Source organism: Ptychodera flava, chromosome 14 (assembly GCF_041260155.1).
Source record: "Ptychodera flava strain L36383 chromosome 14, AS_Pfla_20210202, whole genome shotgun sequence".
NCBI classification, from domain to species: domain Eukaryota; kingdom Metazoa; phylum Hemichordata; class Enteropneusta; family Ptychoderidae; genus Ptychodera; species Ptychodera flava.
In genome coordinates this window covers 15820793-15837855 of record NC_091941.1, presented here as the reverse complement: position 1 = coordinate 15837855, position 17063 = coordinate 15820793, and the positions used below count along the sequence as shown (strand labels likewise).

Genomic DNA, 17063 nt, shown 5'->3' with positions numbered 1-17063 from the left:
CTGTGCACTGGATACCTTTATCAGAGGGGCATTACTCTGTCGGCTTGATCGTCTGATGAAAAAATTGGACTACATTCGGTCTTCGGAAACTGTCGCATAGCTTTCGTAAACAGATAGGCCATTGGTTATTCGTATTGTGTTGTGTAAAACATTTCTTTAATCGTTTACATCCAATTTTAAAATTTGTACTGTCCAAAGCGTTGTCAAGTCGGTGCAAAGATACGCAGCACAATTTAATAAAACAGCTCTGTCCGTCGGATATAGGCTTACGTAAGTGAGCAAAGAGTATATGAAACTGTGGGGCGGGGTGGTTTAAGAGAAGTCAAAGAAAGAGTTGAGATGTGGACGAGACGCCGCGGACTTTTACGTAATCGCGGGAGTTAAGAAACATCAAACGGGCATCGCTGTTACACGCGACTTTGCTTTGTTCTGACAACGAAAGGAGCCGTTAATAGGGCGTTAGCGAGTAGGAGTGACAAGTTTATCCCAAGAGATCAGATAAGTAACAATTGATTGCTACTTGTATACAAACATCAAACGCCATTTGCTCATACCAGTGATTTATGGGCACACACCTCGCTGAGCATGGGGGGGGGGGGGTAGGGATGCGAAGTTACAAACGTATATCTCTGGTGGCAACAGAGAGTATTAGTGACTAAGTGCGGGTTTTGAAAAGAAGTTTCTTTTGCCGCAAATTGGTTCGAATGTAAAAAAGTCAATCTCAAGTCTGCAAATTTAAAGATAGAACCATCAGCTTTTCCAGACACTTTCGCTAGTAATTTGCCACACTTGGTTTCATCACAAACAGAAGAAGCTATGGTTTTATTATCCTCGATAGATGCCGTGATTAATTTCCAAGTACGCCCCATGATAATGATGCGATGCGGGTGCATTTTTTTCTAGTGAAAAGGCGATTAGCCTTTCAGACTAAAGTATGTATTTGCGCCCCTCTTTCCATAAATTGATACATTTTTTCAACAAATATACATTCGCTAGACAGCAAAATCAAGTTATTACTACAGTCTTACAGTTTTACATTGTACTGAAAGACAGTAAAAGTCTATCAGGTATACGGAGGTATCCATCAATGAACGTTTTACACTGCCTGAAGAGTCACCCACCGTCCCGACGTTTGACAAGTTTGTCGTCACACCTTCGACATATTTATGTGTGAATGTTCAAGTCTTCTCTGAACTTGCCGCGCCACTGTGTGTGGTAAGAAGACCGAGAATTATGTGTTTGATGCCTGTGACTTGTGAATGGTGTCGTTGTCGCAGCATCGTTTTATGTGAAATTATCGGAACCTCAAAGCTTTGTACGATCAAAGTTTATATGGACGGCGAATGGTTGGTAGCAGATAGTTAAAGGTACTCTCCGGCGATGTATTTTAATTATTCAAAAACTCATGACAAGCCTAAAATCACGAACCGTTTCCGTAGCTTTGAAGGTGAATCTTAAACAGTACATATCAAAATTTGTCAAATATTTCAACTGAAAAGATAGTCTTAAATAGAATAATCAAAAGAAAGAATAATACTTTTACATTTAAATGTATGAATTTTATTACCAACATATTAAAGAAAGTGATTATAGACCATGACTAGAACATACCCACTCTTGTCTTACACTATTGTAAAACCAAGGTACATAACCACAGACTCGAAATAATCAGTGTTTCAGCCATATGTGGTCATCAGTTGTGAAAATCTTATCTTAGTTTGAAATGAGCAAATGCTCAAACTGTCTGATATCTTCAAGATTTACGAGCAAACTGATTCTAAAATTTATGAACATAGCCATATTACGAGCTGCCTTTCGAAGAACAAGAATCATTTAAGGAAATCCTATCGTTGACTGGTGATTAAGTGCCGGTAAGGGAGAAGGGTTTTCAGGAGAAAAGCACTATCTGCCGACAGTCAAAGTCAGGTTGTTCACTTGATCAAAGGCACGAGACCTATTGTTTTTACTAACTCAGAAACCGATTGATAAGGCATTCCTGTTGTGTTTGCCATGGCGATAAGTTCTTTTCGGGTGCAACTCTATTAAGCTAATTACTCGATTTGTTAATCGCACCGGATATACGCCAGAGAGCAAAGATCATAACGTAACTGTGGAATTAAAGAGAAAGTGTTGAATATGAGATGAGTTTTTCATCCAGATCGTGTCAACCTGAACCATCGAAAATCCCCTTGCCTTGTCAACACTATTTGTAACGCTACAATGATGACATACTTAGAGGTAATTTGGTTTACTTAATTTCAGTCACAGCATCTATGATAACATAGTGCACATAAATTGGAGTAACTTGGAACGTACGAAACGAAACAGATTACACCACTGTCAAATGTTGCATTAACATTTTGTATCATAAAAGTATACCCAGTATTAAAGTTTTTCTTAACCATTACATCAAAGGTGTAACCATGCATACGTGCATACGCACAAAACATCGCCGGACATACAAAGTGGAATAGGTCGTCATTTTTTGTTTTATTCATGTAATGGTAAGACACGTAAATGCAATAAATTGTCACAATAAACTGAGGACATTTTTGGTGCGCACATAATCTACTATGTTCACATATAGAATTTTAGGAGCGTATAATAGTTACAACGCACTTTCTTGGCTGTTTTGATGATGTCACTTGTTCCATACCATGTCACATAAAATTGTCGTAAAGTCATGTGATCTACCTTATATGTCGGTCATGACTGAAGTCGCCTTTGCTTTGTGGTCTTTTGACAGAATTTGACGGAATAATGACGGGCCTTTGCCGTTTGTGAAGTGTCATTTGGCCGCAGTCAAATCTTGAAGAAAAGGAAGCCGAACATGACGCGGTCCATACATCGGACTTGTCAATCATGACGTTGTCGCGGCAACGCTTTTGTTCTAAAGCACTCTACTAGTTGAACAAAAGTTGGCGGCAAAATCAAATGACCGCACTCTGATAAATAGTGGATCCGAGTTACCTCGGCACACTCATCCAACATCCTTCGAGAGTTGAACATCGTCCTCCAAGTCGCCAAACATCGTTTCTATTAGTCCAAGTCCATACATCGTCTGAGAACCAGCGAAGATCATTCAAGAAGTCCTGCAACCGACGACAGTACGATGAATCAACTAGGTTTATCCACAGTGCATCCGTCAATAAATCCTGAGATTATAGATCTCACTTCACCATCTCGAAAGAAAGGTAAGCGTTATCATCCAGCATAGAGCTTGTAAACCAAGTTCTAGATTATTGTACTTGGGCCTCAGCCCAAGTACATTTGTTTTCATTCCGTGGGAAAAAACTCTGTAAGGTATAACCATTCCTGGCTGAGACCAGGGAGGGCAAAATGTCTTGGCTTCATCTTTCTTGGCATAATAAATGGCGTAATGATGTTAACTGAATGGAAGTGCTGCTCTCAGCCAGTCTTGAATAAGTGAGATGTGAATATTAATGCTTCTCTATCTGAGTTTTTGCCACAAAATCTTCTGAATATAATCAAAATGTGCATCGAAATGCAACAATTAATGCACCCTCCGTTTCCTAGGCGATGGCACGACCCTTGCTACACCACTGGACGAGCCAAAGTGGGAGGGGTAATTTCAGTTTGGTCGAACAAGAGGGCTCGAGACCAGAATTTAACATTTAAACTTGAAACATGTTTAATCGCTGACAAGATGTGGACTAGTGTTAACCGAAGTAAAATTGTGAAAAGGAAAGTTTTTATCCCGGACACAATGAAAAACATTACGATTGGAAACTGTACCCCCAGTTGAGAATAGTAATGCCCACAGCGATGGAGAACACTTATCCTTGAGCTGAGAAAACCAGACCATCATTTCGAAATAGAGCTGCAGATTCGAGAAGCTCGTTCAAAATAGCTAGGTACACCCCAAAGGGGTGGTTCGAGTTTTGAGGGCAAATTTCGCCTCCTTCATATAGAAATCGTACGTTTGTTTTTCCAGGAGAACACACCATTTGACACAAAATTTGCATGTAAAGGGGTCGCCAGTAAGCACGTGGTCAAATCTGGCATAAGAAACAATATGAAATGTTGGGTAAAGCCAGTCCAAAATAAACTGATTTGAACTTTTGTGTTTTGTAATTTATACCACTGCAGTAACATTCCTTTTTTTGACAACATCACAACAATGTAATACGTTTTGAAACAGAATAATCGACGTATTCTGTGTCTCCTTTGCTAAAAAATACGGTATGCCGATTACCATGTAAGGAGATGATGACGTCAAGACAGATTTGTAGTGTGTTTGGTCCTGGATGGTGCACGAAGTTTGTCAAGGTAGCTTGTGTATTTATTTCCTAAATGGGAGAGATTAGGGTCGATCTAAACGAAGGCCGAAGAATGTTATGATCCTCTAAGCGAGCTGAACTCTAACGCGAATGGTTGGATAATTTGGAGGATGTCTAGAATGATTAGTCTCATTAAGATTATTTGGCGGTCAGTATTGAATTTCAACTGCGTCACAAGTTTGCGAAATGAGTATTCCGTCGAACGGTCAACGAACGATATTTTAGAAATCTGGAGACATGGCACATCGCATTTTATATTAATATTTTATATTTTACAAAAGATGTAAGAAGCAATGATTTTGTCGAAAATTCTGAAAAAAAATATAGGAAGATTTGATCGCGAACACATTTTCACTTGGGGTCAACTAGCTCTGCGTACGATGCTGTGTGTTCCGCTACAGCTAATCGCCCCGCTCACCACAGCCCTGCAAAGACCCGTACGCGTACGTAGGGTCGGTGACTTCAAATCCATTTTGGGACTTGACGTAAAAAGCCAAATTACTGCCGAAATTCAGCGTTCTTGGGCCCAAGTCGTATCCCAGCCTACCTCAGCTACTCGATCGCTTCCAAAAATGACAGTCTTTTATTCACTTCTCGTAAATAACCGTCGATGTCGGCAACTCTCTCGCTAGCCCTGCGTACGATGCTGTGTGTTAGCTGTACCACATAGCATCGTACGCAGGGCTAGGGGTCAACAGGTATCTGCTGAAGTGCGGGCTGCGGGTTAACGGTTGCGGGCTGCGGGTTGCGGGCTGCGGGCTTTTAGAATTATGGCTAGATTTCTAATATATGTAATATGGCATTTAGTATATACGAAATAAAACCTTTAGAAGGTGTCTATTATCAATAATCATGATCAGGTCTATCGTACAGTATCCCTTTTCCTGCCAAGTCCATATTTCACCATCAGGTCAAGATGGTTAAAATTAATGAAACACAACATATTCCATATGATGTATTTTAACATAATACTGTACATTTGAAGGCTGTTGAAAAAATAAATGCTGTAAACTTGATTTTTGGACTAAATATGCTATAACAGACCAAACCAAGTGGGTGAAAATACGTCAAGTTTCTGAAAAAAAAATCAAAATCTGCTAAATTAAAAGCGGCGATTCCGAGGACCACTTTCTTTATTCCGACCTGCCTGGCCATTACAAATAATTTCGGATCTGAATCACTTTTCTTTCTTGCCATGGATGTCAGTGAGAAATAATACCAGACTGACAAAAAAAATCGCGCCTCGGAAATGTCGCCACTTATCGCGGAATGAAAATTGTTACATTTCTAGTATCAGGCCATAGGAAGTAAATTCTTTGTAATGCATCCATTCACAATTCGGTTCCAGGGCAACACATACAGAAAATTAAACAATGCCTACTTAAATGCAATGTGTAAGTTATAGAAAGATTTGACTTCAAAAAGCGTAGAAGTGATGTGTATTTAAATGCCTTGTATTTTTCATGAAATCTTTAAAAGAAAAAGACGTACAACAAAGGACTTAGTTTACTTTGCCGTTTCGGTTCAACCGAGGTCGCGACCGCAGAGAACGACATTCCGCTAACATTTTACGCGAGAATTTCAGCGGGAAAAACACACCGGTGCGTTGACTTATTTTCAGGAATCGATCTAATAGGAATATTTTTGAATGAGTTTGTGTTCTGTAGCTCTCAATAATTGTGTATCTCTTAATATCATGAACGTGGTATGACTTGCACCTGCAGTATGATAGTCGCTCCATGCATTTGATCTAGCGTGACTATGAAAAGTTTCCTAGGACTATTATCGTGTTCACCACAATAGAATAATTTTAAACGGCATTGAAAACGATTTTGAATATTGTGCTTTTATCGGCGGTTGAACTAATCTGAAGTGTGAGAAGGGCATGGCATTCTATGAAAAAGTAACAAATTATTAGGCGTGTCCAGTTTCAACGAACTGAAGTTCATCTCCCAGTTCATCTGTGCTGTCAACGATCCGAAACTTACTTTTAAACTATCCATCCTAATCATAACATAAAAAGTTAATATAGCGAGTTGTTGTGAAATCTGTCTTGTGCTCATATTGTTACTCATCCGTGTTCAGTCATATCATTTCGAAAGCTTCGATCGGCAGTGCGCTGTGCAACGGCGAATGTTGGATGGGAAATGGACTGTTCTGACGTTGGTGGCGCTTTACCAGATGTAAGCTGAAATAACGGCATTATTCAAGAAGTTCACGGCTTTTATTCCATAAACAAATACATCTAGATACTATTTTGGCATTTATTCTAACTACTACCGAAAATGATACCGAAAATTACTCATTTTCTTATGCCCGCAACCCGCAACCCGCAAAATAGCGCATCCGGGGTCAACATGGGGTCGCAGCCATGTTGCCTCAAAACTTATTTCTGTCTGCACTCAAAACTCAAAAATGTCGGATATGAACCTGAAAAATCGATGCAATTTTGTCAAACTTCGGCGAAATTTCAGCATATAGACAAAATTTCATCTAGGTAACTAGGTAAATTTACTGAAATTTGATCGACAAATAATCCTGAGCTTGAACGTGACAGCTCGCCTTCTCCGGGAAGTAAGCAAGTATCCAGCTGCTCACACACAGTTGCCCATATGGCCAGGTTTATGAGATTGTTTTCAAGCGACGGCGGCAGACCGTACGGGGCTCTGGATATGAACCTACCGCCGGTGTAGCTGTAATAACTGTTGCGTTGTTTTTAGTGCCCACGGACGAAGTCCTGGGGGAGTTATAGATTTGGTCATGTCAGTCCGTCCGTCCGTCCGTTCACGCAGATATCTCAGACATGCCCTGGTCAATTTATTTCAAACTTTGCACAAGAATAGTACCCAACCCCATACAGATGCACGTCGATTTGTTTCACAATGCGATCGAATTTGGCCGTGTTAGAGGACTTTTTAGTTTACACCTCCATAGACTCCCATGTTTAAGGCAGTTCTCCATAGACTTTCATTTATAAGGCCAAGAAAAATAAAAATTTAGTTTCTCATCGTATTCATATTGCCTAAAGGATGCAGTGACACAGTTTTTGTCCCCAGGATAAAGTCTAGGGGGCTTATAGATTGGGTCATATCCGTCCGTGAGTCCATCAGTGAGTCCATCGGTTCACGCAGATATCTCAGACATTTTGACAAAATATCATGTGACCTTGGTGACCTTTGACCTCAAATATACATTATTGTCCATAACTCAGTAACCACAAGTGCTAACCTTTCATATTTGGTATGATGGGACACCTTATGACGTCACATATTGTACCTCATTAATTATGCGCATATCTAATTTTGAGCGAGCCAATAGAGCTAGAGGTCTGATTTTTGGTATATAGGGATAAGTTAACAATATAATTTGTTTGACAAAACGTCACGTGACCTCAATGACCTTTGACATCAAATATACATATTTGTCCACAACTCAGTAACCACAAGTGCTACACCCTTCATATTTGGTATGATAGGACACCTTATGACACCATATATTGTACCTTATTAATTATGCACATATCTAATTTTGAGCGAGCCAATAGAGCTAGAGGTCTGATTTTTGGTATATAGGAATAACTTAGCAATACAATTAATTGACAAAATGTCACGTGACCTCAATGACCTTTGACATCAAATATATATATTTGTCCGCAACTCAGTAACCACAAGTGCTACACCCTTCATATTTGGTATGATGGGACACCTTATGACACCACATATTTTACCTCATTAATTATTCGCATATCTAATTCTGAGCAAGCCAATAGAGCTGGATGTCCGATTTTTGGTATATAGGGATAACTATAGGGTAGAAATCTAAATATGCCCATCTAAATATTAGACATCTACCATCGAGAACAAAAGAAATTTGCTGTAATTTGAATATTTAAGGAGTTTAAGCAATTTCACTATAAATAAAGAACCCCTGCCTCAAACTCCACAAAAGTTGCTAGACATATTTTGCCGTTGTCATGCCATTGCTTCGTTTAATAACCAGTTAATCAAATGCCTAATTGACAGGAGGAAATTCAAGACCATATTTGAATAGTAGTACAGTCCTCAAAATTACTCTATCTCGGCCCAAGTACTCATTGCCTTCAGCAATACTGCCTTGTTATTATTATTATTACACTTTATTTACAGAGGGTAGTCTGAGTTACAAAGTAAATATTGTAATTTACATCAGAGCCCTCAAAGTACAGGGAAAAAGGAATAAATACAAAAAATAGCAAGTTTTTACGCAGTAAGAATACATGACAAGTCTCAAAAAGGCTGAATAATACGGAACTCTAGTCCAGTGAGGAGCCTTCGTTAGTAAATTTAGTGTGTAGAAAGTTACGTAAATGAACTTTGAACTGTGCAAGACTTTCCGTATTTCTTATGGAAGAGGGAATATTATTCCAAAGGCTCGCTGCACGATACGCAAACGATCTTTGTCCAGCTGCTGTTTTGAAAGAAGGAACATACAAATTAGCATTGCTAGCACATCGAGTGTTAAAATGATACATCTCAGATACGTAAGAAAACACATTTAAATAATCGGGCGCAAGACCATGTAGTATTCTAAAGGTTTGGACTGCAATAAAATAGTCAATTCTGAAGTCTATAGGCAGCCAGTGGAGAGTTGTCAGAAGAGAACGTGAAGAAAATGTTACATCAACTCCTAAGATCACTCTACCAGCTCTTGATTCAACTTACCCAATCCAACAGATACAACGAAGATGTCCGACATGCGTCGTTATCTGAAGACTGAAGCTGCCCTTCCAATGGGTCCCTTTAACTACTCTGATTAGTGGTAATTTTTAGATCGCTCATTTAAATTGATCTCGAAAGAGCAAATCGCTGGTTGTTTACGGCGATGCGAAAATAAACTCATAAGGTCTTTGTACGAGTATGTGATTTCGAATATAGTCTTCATTTGGACCAATAAATCCCTTGTCAATCTGCAAGCGTAAATTATTTTAAAGCGATTGTCTTTAGTGAAACGATGTATACGAAACTTACCATGAGGTTAAGGTAAGAGCGACTTTACATTTCTTAAAGTTCAGGACCAAAACGTCTCCTCACAGATCGAACCAACGGACATTAAAAGCGAATAAGTGTATAGAGATGTGGTGGATCCGTAGCTCCATTGCGATAATTGCCTTACTATTCAAAAATTAATGTTGATTCAACTTACCCAATCCAACAGATACAACGAAGATGTCCGACATGCGTCGTTATCCGAAGACTGAAGCTGCCCTTCCATCCTGTTTTCGTGGTCCAGAGTTTACGAAAGTCAAAGTCAGTGCGTTGCTGAAGGTTTACGATGTCTACACCAAGTATCCCGATCAAACGCAAATCAAGAAAACGGCTGAATTGCTCGGTCTGACCGCCAAGCAAGTACTGGTAAGGAATGTTTGTTTATGTTATCTTTATGCCGTTGATATTACCATGGAGATAGGAAGCTCTTCCTATCTCTCCATGGTAATATCATAGATAGTCTTCCCCCTCTACTTTCCGGTGTTACGGAGAAGATGCTCGCAATCAAATTCTGTCAATAGCCACAAATGCCATTTCGCCCTTGATGGTAGCGTGAAGGTAAAAAAGGCGCTAAATATCTTAGCTGGAATTTAGAAAAAGAAAGAACGAAATTTTGAAAAGTGTAATAATGCCCTCGTTATATGCCTCTTCATCAGAGAAACTTTGATAATTTACACATTATTTGCGAATGAAAATATCATTTATATTTAGTCTTGCGCGTATAATTTTTGCTTGTCAAACGTTAGTTCGATGGAAAAAGAAAAATGATCAACAGTAAGATTTTGAGGGTATCTTTATAAGTCGGCGTCAGATTTATCGGCGCAAAAACTTACTTTTCAGTCAATGTTGAGTGTGGTGTGAAACCTAAAACACGTGAGCAGGAAAAGCATCAGGTAAGTAGAAACTGTTTCAGAGCATGGAGTTCCGTCTTTTGGTACCTCCATGTTCATAAGTGTGTAATTTAGTCATACCGGTTCTGTATGCGCTAACTTAAACCATGGAGCTGATAAACCAATCACTCGTTTTGTTTCTATTTTCAGTGTTGGTTTCGGAATCGACGTGCACGAGAGCGACGACAGAGGAGGTATATGCGCAACCTAGAACTGAGAAAAACCCGTTTCCAACCGTGTTCATCAATCGACAGTGGCACGACGACGTCCAGCGTTTTTCCGTTGCCATCCACTCCTAGCGAAGACATTCAGTCCAGCTTTGAATTTCCCGGCGTACCCTGTATGTTCCAGTCGCCAACTGATTCAGCGCCGTCTCCAAGCTTCCCTCAGTCTCCATCCAGTCACTTCGATCCCATCCAGCCCTCCTACAACTTGTCCTGGTCACCTGACGCTGTTGATTCCTGTTTTCCTGGACATGGACTGTTTGAACCCCTTCCACTTCATGCCGATGTAACCTCTAGATTGCCGAGATACGGTGACGGCTGTTCATGCGTTCCGCAGTCAAGGTAGTTTCAAACCCCGAATCAGTATCATAGATATCTACTTCAGAACTGCATGTTAATTAACTCATTTGTATTATGAAGTTTATTTTCGCGAAATGCTCGTTGGGTTACTTTTGATACAGTTAAACCATATTATTCGTTTTGTAAAATACGTTGTTTGTGTTTGCATAAGATGCACTGACTGAACATGTCCTTTGTGAAATACAATGTAAATTATGACCAGATGTTTTACTAATAATAAATATTGATATGAAAGGAAAAGTTCATTTCTTCATTACTGTTTTGAGTGTTTGCGCTGAATGAGTATGATTGGTTTTCGCCATTTGCCCCACATTGCCGTTATTGAAAAGTAGTGCATATATATAAGGTTACAACATCCAAGAAATATGTTTCGATTTTCCATAACTTCGGCCTGCCCTTGCTAGATCACATATATCTACACAATCATTTTCTTCGTTTTAACGGAAAAACTATGAAGTTGCACGTTTAATATTTCAGCCCAATTCCAAAAATTAGGGTATGTTGCATTGGGGAAGATGCTTTTGACATGTCTATTTTGGTTGGCTGAGGTCCATAAATACTTTAGTCTTTATATTAGAGATTACTCTGTTTTTGGATAGTGTCGTCGCCAAACACATTTTCAGTTTTCCTAAACGACGCCTTACAATCCAACATGGCTTATTTAATTCGACACTAATCTCACATTCGATCAGAATCGAACCATGTATTGAGTAGACTTTCTGTGATCACCGAGACTTTTCATTTTTCCGTCAAACCGGTTCATTGATGATGTGTGAAAGTGTTAGATAGCATAGTATAATTGACGACTAAAGACTTCACTAGTCGGTGTGTCCTTATGACAGGAGAATCAGTGGAAAGGCGGTGGCAACATTTAAATACTAGGACCCACATTAGCGCTAGTTCCCATGAATTGAGAAGCCCGTTTTCACACCTGTCCCGGACCTTTGTGTTTGATGACGAACTCTCCCAGGGTTGATAAAGAGTTAGGAACTTCAAAGACTGGAAAGTGAACCTAGGAACAGGTACAGACAATATGAAATTAACTCCGAAATAATCTCAATTCTTTGTATATGTGTGTGCACGATATATGACCTTCCTACCCACCTATCTACATACGTACATATTTACATACATACATACATACATACATACATACATACATACATACATACATACATACATACATACATACATACATACATACATACATACACACACATACTTACATATATACATGCATACATACATTACGTACGTACGTACATACGTACGTACGTATGTACGTACGTACGTACGTATCTTATCTTATCATACGTACGTACGTATGTACGTACGTACGTACCTCTATTCATACGTGTGTATGCATGTAAGTACGTACGTACAAAGATACATACGTAAACCATGCGTGAATGAAAGGTAAATACAAAATGACATACTATTCTTTCGTAAAAATATCGACAAAGTCGTCTTCGATTCCACAATCTGCTTATACGTGAAACTTGCACAAAGAAGAAATTAATGTAATATTTCACAGGTCAACCCTAAGAGTCTAGGCTACTACATATGCAATTAACCCCACCTCATCAAACGTCGCCTAACTTGGAAAGCAGAAAAAGTTTCTCACACTGTTCTCTGGATATCTTATCAGAGAGGCATTATTTGCTTCAAATCGCTATTCGGCCTTGCTGACGCAAACAACTGTCGGCCCAATTAACTGATGAAAAGAATTTGGACTACATTTGGTCTTCGCCTTCGCTTAACTTTCATTAACTGATTGTCCATTGGTTATTCCTATCGTTTTTTTTGTATACCATGCTGTGGAAAAAGAAAGATTTGAAGGTACAACGTATTTACTTTAACATGCAATTAATCTCTTTTTTACATCCATGGTTTAATATATATGATGTCTTTTCCGTAATCGCGGGAGTTGAAAACATGAAACGGGCATCGGTGTTACACGCGACTTGACTTTGTTCTGACAACAATGGGAGTCGTTAATAGGGCGTGTCAGCAAGTAGGAGTGACAAGTTTCTCCGAGGAGATCAAATAAGTGACAATTGATTACTGTTTGTTTACAAATATCAAGCGCCATTTGCAAATACATGTAATTTATGAGCCCACACCTCGCTGATCATGGATGCATGTAGACTGAAAGATCTGTCGCTCGAGGGCGCTCTCTACGCTCCCCCCTAGGGCGATGGATCTTTCGGTCTAGGATGCGTGGGGAAGGGATGTAACAAACGTTTCTGTTGACAACGGAAAGTAAATTGATATATTTGTTCTACAGAGCACACTAGAAAGCAACATTAAAGTAATTACTACTGTCTTACAGTTTTACTGTGTCCTGAAAGACAGTAAAAGTCTATCAGATATATATGTATAGGAAACCTTCGAGATATTTTTTACTGCCCTGAAGAGTCACCCACTGTCCCGACGTTTGACAAGTTTGTCGTCACATCTTCGACACGCTTTATGTGTGAATGGTTAAGTCGTCTCTGAACTTGCCGCGCCAATGTGTGTGGTAAGAAGACCGTTAATCGTGCGTTTGATGCCCGTGACTTGTGAATCGTGTCGTTGTCGCAGCATCGTTTGAAGTGAAGTTATCGGAATCTCAAAGCTTTTTATGATCAAAGTTGATAACAACGGCGAATTGTGAGTGGAAGAAATGAACTCTTCGGCGGTGTATTTTAATGATTAAAAATATTCATAACAAGTCGAAAGTCAGGAAGCATTTCGGGTTTTTTCGTTTGTAGTTATGCGTACCTTTAAAGGTGAATCATAAATAGTAATTATTAAGATTTTTCAAATAATTCAACTGAAAAGATAGTCTTAGATAGAATAATCAGGAGAATGAATGTATGAATTTAAACCACAGATTACAGAAAGAGATTATAGACCATGACAGGAACCACGGTCCCTCCACGTGGAGGGGCCGAGCAGGAACACATCTACTCTTGTATTATACTATGTTCAACCCCGGTCCCTAACCACAAACTCCAACAAAATCAGTGTTTGAGTCATATGTGGTCATCAGGTGTAAAAATGTTGTCTTATTTTCAAATGAGCAAATACTCAAACTTTCTGATATCTTCCAGATTTACGAGCAGTCTGATGCTAATCTTATACACATGGCCATCACAAGCTGTCCTCGAAAAGAACAAGAAACATATAAGACCATGTCGAGTTCTATCGTTGACTTGTAATGAAGTGTTTGTGAGGGAAGGGGTTTCCAGCTAGGAGAAAAGCACTCTCTGCCGAAACTAAAAGTCAGATTGTTCGCTTGATCAAACGCACGAGGCCAATTGTTTTTACGAACTAACTGATTGATAAGGTTTTCCTATTGTATTTGGTGATAAGTACTTGTAAGTATACTATTCGCCCGAGGTGTTCAGAAGGCGGTGCAACTCTATTAAAGCTAATTACACGGTTTGTTAATTGCACTGGATATACGCCAGAGATCAAAGATCATAAAGTGACAGTCGAAAGAGAAAGTGTTGAATATATCAGATGTCTGTTTCACGTAGATCACGTTGAACCTAAACCATCGAAAACCACCTTGCCTTGTCGACACGGCTTGCAACGCTACATTGACGGCATAGTTGAAGTGGGGGGTAATGTGGTTTAGTCGATTTCAGTCGCAGCATCTATGATACAATATTGCTCATAAATCGGAGTAACTTAGAACCATGGTCTCTCTAACAACGTTATAGAGGGACCGTGTTTGAACGTAGAGAAGGAAACTGATTACACCGCTGTCAAATGCTGCTTTACCATTTTTGCCATATAAAAAGACTTAGTATACCCAGTATTTAAGTTTTGCTTTACCATCACATCAAGGTGCAGCCATGCATACATGTCACCTGACATACAAAGTGGAATAGGTCGTCATTTTTAGTGTTATTCATGTAATTGTAAGACACTTAAATCCTATAAACTGCCACAATGAACTGAGGACATTTCATAGTCTACTATGCTCACATATAAGATTATAGAAGCGTATATAAATACGCGCTTTCTATTTCGGTGATGTTACGTGTACCGTACATTGTCATGTAAAGTTATCATATCATAAATTATCATAAAATCATTTGATCTCATCAGCCTTTTCCCTCATTTGCCGGTCATGACAGAAGTCGCCTTTGCTTTGTGGTCTTTTGACAGAGTTGACGAGTTTGTCACACACAATACCAGACCATTGCCGTTTGCAGAGTGTCATTTTAACGAAGTCAAATCTTGAAGAAAAGGAGGCCGAACGTGACGCGGTCCACACATCGGACTTGTCAATCATGACGTTATCGCGGCAACGCCTTTGTTCAAAAGTCACTTTACTAGTTGAACCAAAGTTGGCGGCAAATTCAAAAGAATGCGTCGAATACATAAAACGAGCATCGGTGTTATAATACACGCGACTTGGTTTTGTTCTGACAACGATGGGAGCCGTTAATAGGGCGTGTTAGCGAGTAGAAGTGACAAGTTTATCCGAAGAGATCAAATAAGTGACAATTGATTACTGTTTCTTTACAAACATCAAACGCCATTTGCACATAGATGTGATTTATGGGCGCACACCTCGCTGAGCATGGATGCATGAACGGCTGCGTCCACTTACGCGTACTCGGTCTTCTCTTGCTGTCGTTTCTATCAGATTCGATCTTGCGTAACACGCCCCATCTCAAAATCTGATCTGTAATCTCGAGCTAGTGTAAATTCTCTACCAAGTTGAATACGTCTCTAAACTTACATAACTATATGGTCATCACGTGGTAATTTGCTTGTTTCGTAGATCATACCATGGAATACCCCGTTCTCGATTTTTCTCATTCAACGTCTACAAATAATTGATTAAAATTATCACACTGTCTCCTACCTCCTTCTCGTACAATTCTGAGTCAATAACCTTCACACCCCTTGGCCAAGTGAGGGACGCTCCCAAATGATATCCTTATAAAGGAGGGCGTTACACAAACGTTATCTGTCTTGGCAACGGAAAGTATTCGTGACTAAGTGCAGATTTGAAAAGAGGTTTCAACTTTTTTCGACTTTTGCCGCAAAATCGGTTCGAATGTAAAAGTGAAATTCAAATCTGCGCATTGAAAGAATGATAAAACTATTAGCTTTTCCAGACATTTCTTTAGTATTTTGCCACACACGGTTTTATCATGTAGTTGAAGCTATGGTTTTATTATCCTCAATAGACGTCGAGACTATCTTCCAAGTTGGTCCCGTGATAATAATGCGATGCGGTGCATTTTTTTTCTACTGACGATAATGTGACTAGCCTTTCAGACAAAAGTAGATGTAGGCCTAATTGCGCCACAAAATTGATACATTTGTTCAACAGAGCACAACATGCATTCACTATAAAGCAACATCGATTCATTACCACAGTCTTACAGTTTTACTTTGTACTTAAAGAAGTAAAAGTCTATCAGATATACGTACAGGCACCCATCGAGATACTTTTTTACACAGCAAGAAGAGTCAGCCACTGTCCCGACGATTGACAAGTTTGTCGTCACACCTTTGACATACTTATGTGTGAATGTTCAAGAGTTCTATGATCTTGCCGTACCAATATGTGTCGTGAGAAGATCGAGAAATGTGTGTTTGATGCTTGTAAATTGTGAATCGTGTCGTTGTCGCAGCATCTTTTGACGTAACATTATCGGCAAATCAAAGCTTTGTACGATCAAAGTTGACAACAACAGCGAATTGTGAGTGGAAGAAATGAACTCTCCAGTAGTGTATAATGATTCAAAAAATCATAACAAACCTAAAATCAGGAACCATTTCGGGTTTTTCGTTTGTAGTTATGCGTACCTTTGAAGGCGAATCTTAAACAGTAGATATTAAGATTTTTTCAAATAAATTCAACTGAAAAGACATTCTTAGATAGAATAATCAGAAGAAATAATAATTCTGTTACATTAAATGTATGAATTTTATTAACACAGATTACAGAAAGAGATTATTGACCTGCAGGAACACACCCACTCTTGTCTTATACAATTGTTCAACCAGGGTCCCTAACCACATACTCGAAAAAATCAGTGTTTCAGTCATATGTGATCATGCTAAGTCTTATGCACATGGCCATTACAAGTTGTCATATAAGACCTTATCGAGTTATATCGTTGGCTGTTAATTAAGTGTTGGTAAGGGAGGGGGTTTCCAGGAGAAAAGAACTCCCTATCGAAAGTAAAAGTCGGATTTTTCGCTTGATCAAAGGCATGGGGTCTATTGTTTTTACGAACTCAGAAACCG

At 39.2% G+C, this 17063-nt stretch overlaps 1 protein-coding gene across 1 annotated transcript; it reads left to right on the top strand.

The window, feature by feature from the left end:
• The first annotated feature begins 2921 nt into the window (after positions 1-2921).
• On the top strand, positions 2922-11028 carry LOC139150643 (paired box protein Pax-6-like). The gene is made up of 3 exons (XM_070723078.1): positions 2922-3194; positions 9495-9691; positions 10366-11028. Exons 1-3 carry the CDS (start codon positions 3113-3115, stop codon positions 10783-10785), a joined length of 699 nt encoding a protein of 232 aa, XP_070579179.1. The 5' UTR covers positions 2922-3112; the 3' UTR covers positions 10786-11028.
• Positions 11029-17063: the final 6035 nt, after the last annotated feature.

What these genes read in the sequence shown, in the direction of transcription:
- LOC139150643 (XM_070723078.1), top strand. Translation starts at nt 3,113, where the DNA reads ATGAATCAACTAGGTTTATCCACAGTGCATCCGTCAATAAATCCTGAG. An exon ending in TTCACCATCTCGAAAGAAAG is followed by an intron (nt 3,195 to 9,494) that starts GTAAGCGTTATC and finishes CCAATCCAACAG; the next exon opens with ATACAACGAAGATGTCCGAC. An exon ending in TGACCGCCAAGCAAGTACTG is followed by an intron (nt 9,692 to 10,365) that starts GTAAGGAATGTT and finishes TTCTATTTTCAG; the next exon opens with TGTTGGTTTCGGAATCGACG.